Source organism: Urocampus carinirostris, chromosome 10 (assembly GCF_059441175.1).
Source record: "Urocampus carinirostris isolate Australia breed hairy pipefish chromosome 10, RoL_Ucar_1.0, whole genome shotgun sequence".
NCBI lineage: Eukaryota > Metazoa > Chordata > Actinopteri > Syngnathiformes > Syngnathidae > Urocampus > Urocampus carinirostris.
In genome coordinates, this window is record NC_142358.1 from 16,780,141 (window position 1) to 16,792,261 (window position 12,121).

Genomic DNA, 12,121 nt, shown 5'->3' on the forward strand with positions numbered 1-12,121 from the left:
AAAAATGACACTTCAAATGTCACATTACCCCACACAGTTTTCAAAGTTGGAAAAAAAACAGTTTATTGACTGGCTTTGTTGATTTTTTTTCTATTTATGAATCTATGAAATTATGAATTTTGAAATGAAATATAATTTGACTATCACTCACTAGCAAAGCGAGGGTGGCGGTAATGTTTTCATTAGGGATCTAAACTATATATATATATATATATATATATATATATATATATATATATATATATATATATATATATATATATATATATATATATATATACATACTGTAAGAGTTGAGATATGACCACCATCTTTCACAAGCAGTTATTTAGGTTACCCTAGATGTGAAAAATGCCCCAAAAAGTAGACTCAGCACTTTTGGTTTTGATGACTTAGCATTTTTCCCCAGAAAGACATTCCCCTCTCCAAGGCCAGAACAACACCACCATTTCAGGATTTTAGTCTCCATCTGGACTCACATCTTTCTGTTTGGGTTTTCCTTCTTTTTTGCCATAAAAAGGGACATGCTACCAAAAGACTTCTCAACGTGGGTGCACAACCATCCTAGTTTTTTTTTTTTTTGCTGTTTTCTTCCCAATATTTGTATTTTGATTTTCATAAGTGGCTTTTTTAGCGTGGCTCTACGACTTCCTGAACAGAATTGCTCTTTTGTTTTGGCTTTCATGATTGGATACATTGATTAGTCTATGTGTGCCAGACCTCAGTTGCCATGACGACATAAGTAGACACACCTGTATTCATCATTTTGTCTATTCTTGAGAGACCGGAAACAAAAAAAAAGCTGTATGTGAGTTAAACGAACCAACATGACTTTATATTCATTGAAAACAGCCCCAGTCTCAAATTGGGCAGACGCAGTTGTTTCGGTAAAATAAAAATACACAGATTTCCACTTGTCCTGGAAGCGGCGCCCTCACAGTCAACTTTCCTTTTTTAATTTCGCCATGTCAGAAATGAGGTGGGATAAAATTCTTACGGAAAGCCAAAGGTAAGGTGGCCAAAGGGCTATTGCCATCATCTAGTGAGATGGTGATTCTTGTTTTTTTTTCTAAGAGTTTTATACTGTGGTCAACATTACTAGTGGGCCACATGTTATAAATTTTACGATGGATGCTGCAAGCCAGTAAAAATTTGATCACGTGCCGCAGCTGGCCCCCTGGTCGGACTTAGGACAAACGGTCCTAAACTTTTTAACAAAGATTATCAAAATAAGTAGGACCCTGACCCAAAATACATGCCAACCTTTTGATCTTAAAAAGTGGCGGATGTTATTGTGCACTCTATTTTTACACACGAAACACAAAACAGATTATTTAAAAAACAACATGTACTTGTTTCAGCCGGAAGTGGCAAAGTTTTACCAAAACGGAAATGGAGCATTTTATTTGTGCACATAGACTTAGTCTTGCTTCAAATGGAGCAGCCTTGGACTAAAATGCTAGTCCTGAGTCAACATTTTTTGTTGATGTTTAAATTTGAAAAAGTGGTAAAATTGCTATGTATGGAAAAATGAGTAAGAACGATAAGAACCATAAATGCTAAGCCACACTTTTAAAAAAATAGTTCAGAATATCCAACTTCCCAGTTTTCATAGTCCACTAAAACAATGCCGTCCAAAAAAGAAAACCATGATGTATTTTTAAGAGAGCATCAGAAATGATTTAATATTTTTCCTCAAAACCACCCAAAAATTGGGACTATTTTGCAGCAATGGGAAATTGTTGACTAAAAATCAAATTTTTGGGGGACCCAAAAGTTTTTGGCAAATCAACGCAGCACAAGTCCTCAAAGAAGTACTCTCATAATCCAGCACTACTATCCTAAGCTTAAGTCTGAGCCCGACCGACCTGAATTTTAAAATGTCAATCATGATGTTCGGGTGGGGCTAGGCTTCTCTCTCGCTGACTTAAAATACTAAACAAAAACACGTATATAAAAATATATGCTAAAACGATGTGTAAATACAGTGTTACCTCTACTTACGTATGTCTCTTCATATGAAAGTTTCAGGTTACAAAGTATCTGAACAGGAAAATATCGACTCTAGTTACAAACTCAAAAATTCAGTACAGTACGCACTACTATTTGCCGCTCCATGAGATTCTCTAACATAAACAAAGAGGCTATTGCCTCAAATCTGGCTGGCAACTATTGCACATGCAAGCCCGCAGAATGCTCTTCGTGTCACCGTCACAGTTCAGAGTTCAGAGACGAGGAGGAGGGTTTCCGGCAAGATAGCAAGGAAGAGGACATCACTCAATCAGCCGAAATTAAAGACATTTCAGCAAAATTCCATGGCGTCTCTGAATTTGTGGGAAGTAATCACCCGGAAAAAATCTTGCCAAGTCAGGCTATTGCAATGTTTCCAACAAATTGTCAAAAGCCAGCAAAAGCAGACATCAGTGGATCAGTTTTTCAATAAACGTAAGGCAAAAAGCTCAATGAATATTTTTACTATTCCTATTATTCTTAGTTTTTTTCATTATGTGCCTCTTGTTTTATGTTTATTGTGTGCTGATCTAATTTTAACAGGTTTTTGTTTCATATTCTGATGCTCTTTTATAAATTCTAAAAACATCGCACTGTACTTTTGCGGGGCTTGCAACAGATAAGTGCATTTACATACAGAATGCGTCTCCACTTACTTATTTAAGTTTTCAGGTTACAAAATTACTCTTAGTACGAATTAATTCATAAGTAGAGGTACCACTGTACTAAAAAAATTGTGACCGGCTGTCTTTGTTCTTTTTTGTCCCTCTGCTTCTCTCTCTTAATATGCTACGCTAGATTCTTAAGGACGTACTGCTGCTGTGGGTTGTGGTCCAATTTTTAACCCACTAAAATGGTGGATGGCCTTAAAATTTTTCTGTCAACTCTTTAAAAAAATACAGTAATGATAGAAAATTGTGGTTAAATTCAACCTCTGCAGACACAGCAACATAAACTGTGTAAATGTTTACACAGTCTTGTTTAACTTCGATTTCATTACAAAAGACAAGCTTTAATTTATTAACCTTAATCACTTTTTCTCCCGAGTCCTCAGAAATAAAATGTGGTCCAGCGGATCAAATTAATTGGTCGGGGTCGGACTGGATTAGGCTTTAATACCAGTGGGCCTCGGTTGCTTCGGCCCGGTTTTTTAGGCCGGATCTTTCCTCTGCTTCAATGACGCTCTCTTATATTTTGACTCTACAGTATGTGCGAGTTCCTTCAAGACTGTGGATGTCCCAGATGGACCCCTAGCGGCTTTCCAAACATTAACGGGAGCCCGGCCACAGCCCGATTCTAACCCGGGTGTCACAGAGGAAGCTGTCAGATGAGGTGAATCAAAGCCATATGATTCTAGTGGGGCGACTCTTCCTGTTGCTCTTTCTGCCTACGCACATCCTCAACGCTTTTGTTTCCTTCATCCCGACCAAGCGAGTATCCGCTCAGTGTCGACCCTCATCCCTCCTCATCACGCTTCGGCGTTGCAGCTGGATCGCCAGACTCGGTCGCCGGCCCTCACGAATCGAGAGAAACAGGAAATTGCCGTCCAAACACAAACAAACAAAAGCAGTGGGATTTTGCGGGCGCCTGCTCCTCCCACTCAGTAGAAAGAGTACTGGTTCTCCACGGCCCGAGCTCGTCGCGTCCCTTCAGAGTCGTGGTAGTCCTCGGAGGTGGCGCCGGAAGCCTCTAGCAGGCGCTCGGAGCTTGTACTGCGACTCTGCAAGCCCCCGCCGGTGCCCGGGTCGCTTCGGGAGAGGGAGGGCAGGGTGGTAGGCGAGGAAGAAGTGCTGGAGGAGTGGGGGTTGTCGGCTGGTACGCCGGAGGACGGGGAGATCCCGGGAGCGTGGGGTGTCGGCTGGGAACACTCCGGCCGGCAGCTTGTGTCCGCCCTGGGTGGGGTGACGAGCGGAGGCATGCTCAACTCTGCAGGCCAATAAAAAAAAATCACACATCAATGATGAAGAAGATCATGTTATTTTTTATCGTCAATGCTAAATCAGAAATTGACGGCTTCGCATTACAACAAAAAATTTAGACGAGTGCAGGTCGAGTAGGATTGGAGTTCAATTACTTTTGGCATCCGTTGAGTTTCAGCATTGTTATACAATCCAGCTAAAAGAGCTCAGTTGGGACAGAGCTAGCCTGAAGGTCTTGAGGTCCCTGGTTTGATTCGGGATTTGGCATTGACTTTGTTCTGTTGATACCATTATGACCTTATGAATAGTCATACATTAATTTGATTCAGAGATCCTTGGTCAAGCCTAGGTTTCTGCATTAAGTTTAATTTTTTGACCAGCGTTTCTAGTCATGTTCTGTTATTTGGTCAGCAGTATCATCCATTTTATTCCGGTCAATTTTAACATTGTTCAGTGAGGCTATTGCTAGTGTATCAGATTAAATGGGGCAGGATAATTGTTTTCAGGGAGCATCGAAAACAAGATGAAAGCCACAAGAAAAAAGGTGTAGCCAGTTGGAAATACTGTCTTGGACCATCCATCAATGATATCAAATTGGTTTAACTGTCTCTCGGACCTAGTGGTGCCAGTTCAGAGCTACAAGGCTTCTCTTTCACAGGCAGCATGTAAACACCGGCAGCGCGGGACTTCTTTTATTATCCTTTCTCTGAGAATCCAGGAAAACCGTTGCCAAAGACATGCCTGACCAGTGTATCAATAACGCCTTTTACACCAGAATGAAATCCTTGCTCTATGCGCTAGACAGAGGGCCCTTTTATGACCACCAAAGCAAGGCTGGGACCGCGAGTCCGAGCTCCAATGCAAAGCCACCGCGGCATAATCGCCCCCTCACTCTACTCGACAGGGGAGCATTCATGGTGTGCCAGCGCCGTGCAGGTTCACTGAGTTTCAGCTTGGCTTGGTTTTTCAAGGAGAATGCATCAATCCAAGGCTCCAACAAACAGATATTTTATCATTTGAAAAAAAAAACGGTAAATTATTTGGTTTGGTAATCAGATAAATGAAAATTGTTTTAGTTTTCTACAACATTATTACCTTTGCGAAAAATTTAACTTCATTTATTTAAAGGTTTGCCTGGTAAAGATGTGCGGGGATATTAATGTATGTTACAAAAAAGGAATGTTGAAAAATGAATAGTAAAAATAAATCCTAAATGGTAATTTACCAGTTTATATTCTTAGGTTTTGGAGAATTTCTCAACCTCAAGATCAGTGGTCTCCAAACTACAGCCTGCGGGCCAAACATATTTGGTCCAGCTCCCTGAACAACACCAAAGTTATGTGGCCCTTAAGGGAGCTCTTCGGTAAAGCACTCAACTGAAATATTTAGGCTGAACTAAGACAACTGAAAAAGCTAAAGGGAACAGAACCTCTGAGCTAAAAAAAAAACATAGATTCAAGACTCCAGTTCACAAGGTAACTGATTTGGTTTAAAGATTCAAGGCACACCCAAAACCCAAAAGTGAACCAGGGAGCTCTAGATCATTAGTTTAGCGCTCTCCCAACTGAGCAATTCAACTGTGAGAATAATACTGAACTATTCTAAAATCAATGAAACCGGAAATGCAGTCCTGAATGGAATTGATTCAAATGGTATAGGGTTAGGGTTAGGAGGTTAGGGTTTTCCTCCATTTAAAAAATACAATTGATTTCCTCATCAAGGGTTGAGCAACTAGAGTAAAACATCCCCTAAAATGAAGTGTTGGCCATCAGTAGAATAGCGCTCCATTCAACTGTATCTGTATGTTTGACTTGGAAGAGATTTTCAATCAGATTTTGAACAGCCCTTTTATATGATATTTACTGGTGGACACATCGGCCTTTCACACAAGTGAATTAGTACAGCCTTTGTCTGTTGGTTCATTAATACCCGGACTATATTCTGAAAATAAAACCTTTGAAGGAACGGCCTTAATTTTGAAATGCTGCCTTCTAGTAATCATGAACAAACACACAGGCTGAGGGAAAAAAAATATTCCTCAACAAGGTTTAGGGTGTCGGGTTTAAAACAACCCCCGAACTTTAAACCAGAAAGCACCTCCTGCAATTGGAAGTTAAAGGGAAATATTGAAGATTAGGTAAATGGAAAAACTCACGAAGTAACAAGAACCTCTAGATCTGGGGTGTCAAACTCATTTTAACTCGGGGGCCACAGGATAGAACAAACATGCTCTCTGGGGGCCGGATGAGTAGATTAGAGAGAAATAAATAAGAGATAGAGAGGAAGAAAAAAGAGACAGGGTGGGACAAAGAAAGAAAGAAACAGATAAAGACAGAGAGAGAGAGAGAGAGAGAGAGAGAGAGAGAGACAGAGACAGAGACAGAGAGAACGTGAGAAAAAAAGAGATTAAAAAAAAATACATAGAAAGAGAAAGTAAGAAATCAAAGAGAAGTAGAAAGAGAGAAAGAGAGAAGGAGTGAAAAGAGAAGAAGAGAAAGAGAGAAGGGGAGAAAGAGAAAAGGAAAAAAGGAAGAGAGAGCAAAATAAGGTAAAAAGACACACAGAGAGAACGAGAAAGAGGAACAAAAAAAGAGAAAAAGAGAGACACAGAGAGTGAGAGAGAAAGAGAGTGAGAGAGTGAGAGAGAGAGACAGAGTAAGAGAAACATGGAGGAAAAGAGAGATAGAGAGATAAAGAAATACAAGTACAGTGTCTTTGTGAGAGGCACCTGGCTTTGGCAACATCAGGTGGACATATTTCAACCTGCAGCTCTTTTTTCTCTTGCGCTTCTCTGACCAATGTCTCGCGGGCCGGATTCAATTCCTTAGCGGGTGTTTGACACCCCTGCTATAAATCTTCAGTCTACCACTGTTCCCACTGAGCTATTTTGGATGTGCTATCAATGATGAACAAAGCTCAAACCGAAAACTGAAAAATGGAAAACTGTATGTTACTTTATTCCAGAAATACATACCGAAATTTCCAGACAATAAGCCGTGACTTTTGTCACAAGCTTTCAAACCTTCAGCTTATGCATTGATGCGTCTAATTTATGCATTTTTTTCTCAGAAGATGCAAGTTTAATGTAATTTCGCGCTTTATGCATGAATAAAATTAGCATTAACAGATCCTCAGCATGGAAAATGCAAAAGGAAACGCATAAGACGCAGCTTTTAAATGAAAAGCAATTGAGCTGGCTAAGAAAGAAGGAAACAGACCTGCTGCACGTAAACTTGGCATAAATTAACCGATGGTGAGACGCTGGAAACGACAGCGGGAAGAGCTGGACAATATAAAAAGACAAAACTAGCTTTCAGAGGTAATAAAAGCAGGTGGGGCGAAATTGAAAATATTCTTGAAGACTGGGTGAAAGCAGATGGTCAAAGTGTTTTCATTGTGCAGGTCACGCTGTAAGCAAAAACAGTTGACAAAAGAAAATAATTTTGGATTTCAAGGGTTACGGACAATTCCCCCCTGACTACGAAGAACAAGTCACTGAAGCTTCCATTTTAACCAGTATGTTTTTTTTAAACCAGCCCTGTTCCTGCTGTGCTACCATGTTGCTGTTGTGTTATTGCTGCCTCACAGGCACTGTTTGGAAAGGAAAGTTAAGGTATATTATTAAAACTTTGCAAACTCTTTCTGTGTACCGTCTTTCTTTGTTAGTATCTAATGTTTCATTGTAGGGACATGCGGCTTATAGACAGGCGCGGCTTATGTATGTACAAAATGTTTTTCCTGTAAAAATGTACTGGGTGAGGCTTACAATCCGGCGCGCTGTATAGTCTGGAAATGACTGTACTTTTTCTCAACAAACGTCCCCCAAACGGTTATGTACCTGTGTTGCCACTTCTCTGCACTTGAACATAGGAGCGTAGCGTGATGTCAGCAGAGCCCCCAGACTCCAGCGGGATGGGGTGAGCGTGGAAGTGTCTCAGCATGTCCGACACGGTGTGGAACCAGAGGTGGTGGACGTGGCATTGCCCGTTGTCGTTGACCGACAGACGCAAATGCTAAGCAGGGCAGAAAGCAAACACAAAGTTGGCAGAGGCGAGTCGCGGTTCAGTCAACATTTGAAGCTGATCAGGCGAGACAGAGGTCAGAGGTGGACGGAAGTGCACTGAAAAGGAGGCGGGTCGACGGCTTCCTCAACACGGCAAGTTTACACCATGGAGGAAATGCGTTACATAATGTGACAGGACACCAATTACAAGGGACGAGAATACAAACGAGCCTTTGTTTCTGCTTTCGTTTTGCCTGAACTGGAAACAAAAATATAAAGACACAATAGGCGCGTTTGTGAGAAATTCGACTACCTATCTTGTTTCCCTCAAAGGTTTAATCAAAATTAATAAAATATATAAAAGGGTTAAATAGTGCTGTCAAAAGTTAAACCTTAAAGGCATTTGCATAGATAAAACTTCAAAAACAGCTTTAACTCAGTTCATTTTCCACAAGTTTTAAAGACGCTCTTAAAGTGCCAGCTCAAAAGTCGAAGCAAATTCATGCTTTAACTAAGGAGTTTAAGGAGGGGGAGGGATAATAGATTTAACACAGCGTTAAAGCTACAATCTTGCTTTAACTAGAATCTCCCTGATGATTGGAAGAAAGTTAATCATGTATGTAAATTGTAAAATCGCACTGTCAAAAGTTAACCCTTATAGGCTTTAGCTGGTTTTGAGCTTTAACTTAGCTTAAACCCTGCCTTAACTTATATTACACTACATATGAAATAAAAATTAATTACGTATGTAAGGATGTTAAATTGTGCTGTCAAAAATTAGCACTTAAAAACTTTAACTCTGAGTTAAGCGTAAAACCTGCATCAACTCGGTTAATTCATTAGAAGCATTTTCAAGCCCTTGCTCAAGAGTTAAAGCAGGTTTAAAGCTTTAACTGAAGAGCTTGAGCAGAGTCAAATATCAAACATTCAACACTGAGTTAAAGCTACAAACCTGCTTTAATTGTTTTGTTCTACATCATGAAATCAAAGTTATTCACTTATCTAGAAATGTAAAATTGCAAAAGTTAAAGCCGGTTTGGATTGTTAACTGAGTTTAAGCAGCGTAAAGAGTAGACGTTCAAAAGTGAATTAAAGCTATAAACCCGCATTAATTATATTCTACTAAATAATGAAATCAAACGTCTGGAAAAATGTAAATTTGCATTGTCAAAAGTTAAAATTTAATCTGAGTTAAAGTGTTAGAGTTAAGAGTCTTATTTTTGTTTGTTTGAATGTTGTTACAAATGGGATCTTTATTATCAGAATCAGGCTTATTCTTCCTTTTCATCAATTGAAATACCAACAATTAAAAATGAAGGATAGGAAACTTGTACTGTAGTTGAATAGGAATTGTTAACTTAAGAAACTTTTAGGCAGATCATAGATTGTTAAATGAAAAGGGGTTTCACAACCGTCATTCTTGACTGATGCCATCTATTTTAGATTGATAAAAAATGACATTGTTCAAAAGTTTGCTTTCAATGGACGTTTTTCTGTCCAGGTTTGAAATGTCCGCCTAAGTCAAGTCAAGTCATGTTTATTTGTATAGCCCTTTATCACAAAAAGTCTCAAAGGGCTGTACAGACCACAGCTTATTGCAAACCACAGACAGACTATTATGACACCATCACCTGATCTAAAACCTACATGAGGGCAAATAATACACAGATATTGTCAACATAAAATATAGGTTATTCATTTGCTATAGAATAGAACTGTGTTGGTAACATTGGCAATCCGTTCTTAATCACTTCATGAAAAATTACTCAGTTCTTTGACATAACAGGAGTGATACTGAAGGGGCAGCACAGCGGCTGGGTGATTAGCGCTCAGCCCCATGGTGCAGAGGTCGGGGGTTCAAATCCAGCTATTGCAGCCTCCCCATGCGGTGTTTGCATGTTCTCCCGTGCCTGCGTAGGTTTCCTCCGGACACTCCGGTTTCCTCCCACATTCCAAAAACATGCATGTCAGGTTAATTGCCTGGTCCAAATTGTCCCTAGGTGTGAATGAGCCTGTGAGTGGTTGTACGTCTCTATGTGCCCTGCAAATGGCCACCAGCTCAGGATGTCTCCTGCCCGCTGCCCGAAAATGGCTGGGATCGGGTCCAGCACCCCGCGACCCTACTGAGGGTAAGTGGCAAAAAAAATGGATGGATAGTGATAATGAAGCACTATAGCGATTTGACGCACAAATCTGCACAAGGATAAGCACAGCCTGTAACCCTTAGTAGCACTATATTATAAATCGAGCATCACTAAATGCTAAGGCTCACCCCAGCGTTAGCAACACAAGCTGCATAAGCATTAGCACCATGTTAAATGGATGTTGCATTCACAACATTGATAACATGCTTAAATGACACTGAATTTCAATTGGTTACAAAAAAAGAACTAATTAATTTGTTTGTGTTTAATTTTCTCACCTTGGCTTTGCCCTGAAAGTTGAAGGTGAGGACGTATTCGCCAGGCCGCGTCTCACTTTGGCGGATCACAAAAAGCCCGTGGCTCCTGGCCCCACCGGCAAGCACCAGCTGGGCGGCACGTACCCGGGATAGCGTGCCGTGGAACCAAGGGTACCCGGCCAGGTTGGCGTCGCCTTCGCTGTCCTTCGAACCCTCACCGATACTTGAGCACCCTACGGACAGGATTTTTATTTGTAATTTAGTCATCTTTCTTTGACTTGTGGAAAGAACAAAAAAGATCAAAATTTTGTGAATCTATATTTTACTTTTTTAAATGTCTGTTCAAAAAATACCTTTTTTTTAAACCAAATCACCAATTAATTGGCATCTAATCCTTTATCAAATTAATTGCTTACTATTTCATACTTAATGGGTTAGAACTTCTCAAAATATTTAAAATGTAATCTTCCTTTCAGTAAATCTTTAAATTATTAATGAGAGAAGACAAATTATCTTATAGGTCAAAATTTGGAAAATATATTAATTGATTGGTCCATACACTTATGGGTGTTATTAAAAATTGAACATTTTATTTTAATTTTTGGAGAATTCTTTGGGTATTTTTATTTTATTTTATCTATCCATCTACCTACCTACCTACCTACCTACCTACCTACCTACCTACCTACCTACCAACCTACCCATTTCCCTACCTACGTACCCATCTATCCACAGATATACCCATCTACCTACCCACATACCCATCTACCTACCTACTCACCCATCATCCTACCTACCCACCTATGTACCCACCAACGAACCCACCTACCTGCTTACCCATCGCCACCCACCAATCACCCCCACACACAAAACCACCTCACCCATCCACCCAGCTGACCCACCCACCCAGTTGACGGACTGGAGTTGACATTCTTTTACTGATCGGGCCTGCATCAGAACTGAAAGTCTGGCCCCAGAGACAAACTGAGTTTGACATCCCTGGTGTAGATATTCTTGCCTGCTGCGTGATTGGAGCTTTGGGCCTCTGGGGACTGAAGAAAGCGTTCTAGAGGCATATGGGATGGATGCTGGGTGAAAGGGGGCTCCCTGGAACGCACTGCAGGGGCACTGTAATGATCTGAAGCTGCGGTCGCTGCAGGGCATACCCTCTCTGGAGCTGGGTAAACACCTAAACAAGTCCCTTTGCATCAGTTACCACGCACATGCCGATCTAAGGACAACATTGATCTCACCCTCAGAAAGCAGCTCGCAGCTGCAGGAGGCCACCATGGAGCAGTCTTTGGCCAAGGCTTGACCGTGAGGACAGGACGCCAGCTCGATGTCGTCGCCGCTGTCCCTGCATCCACCAAAGTATGTAAACAAACAGCACAGTGTCCAAACACGCAGCCAGCAAACGAAGTCGCTGTTGACGTCGAAACCGGCGAGGAAGAACGTCAGTCATCGCTGAGTGGGTGTTAGCTTGCTCTATGTTTGTGTAAAGGGAGCCTGTCAAAACCTCTGCTAATTGGATGATTAATGGCTGTGTGTGTGTTGCTGCCCCCCTTCAACACTCCCCTCCCCTTTCGCAGCAAATATTTACATGACAGATTACCCGGGGTCTATGCAGTCCTGGATGTCGGCGACCCAGGAGTTTTTCTGCAGCGAGTCAATGGTCTCCAGGATGTATTCACCCCCATTCTCCACCTGAGGAGTCGAGAAGTAAAAGAATAAAAAACTTATCCTTAATGAGAGGTTTCTAGTTCAAAAGACATTTAAAATAATAAGGAA

The 12,121-nt window shown here is 40.9% G+C and overlaps 1 protein-coding gene across 1 annotated transcript in view; it reads right to left on the bottom strand.

The window, feature by feature from the left end:
• Positions 1-282: 282 nt before the first annotated feature.
• Positions 283-12,121, bottom strand: part of sh2b2 (SH2B adaptor protein 2) — a 42,421-nt gene continuing 30,582 nt past the window's right edge. The window contains exons 4-9 of the mRNA XM_088346319.1: positions 11,946-12,037; positions 11,587-11,690; positions 11,352-11,522; positions 10,355-10,566; positions 7,768-7,942; positions 283-3,936 (exon numbers count right to left, since the gene is read on the bottom strand). Coding sequence (XP_088202445.1) covers positions 3,611-3,936; positions 7,768-7,942; positions 10,355-10,566; positions 11,352-11,522; positions 11,587-11,690; positions 11,946-12,037 — 1,080 coding nt within the window. The 3' untranslated portion in view covers positions 283-3,610. The remainder of the gene's footprint in view (positions 3,937-7,767; positions 7,943-10,354; positions 10,567-11,351; positions 11,523-11,586; positions 11,691-11,945; positions 12,038-12,121) is intronic.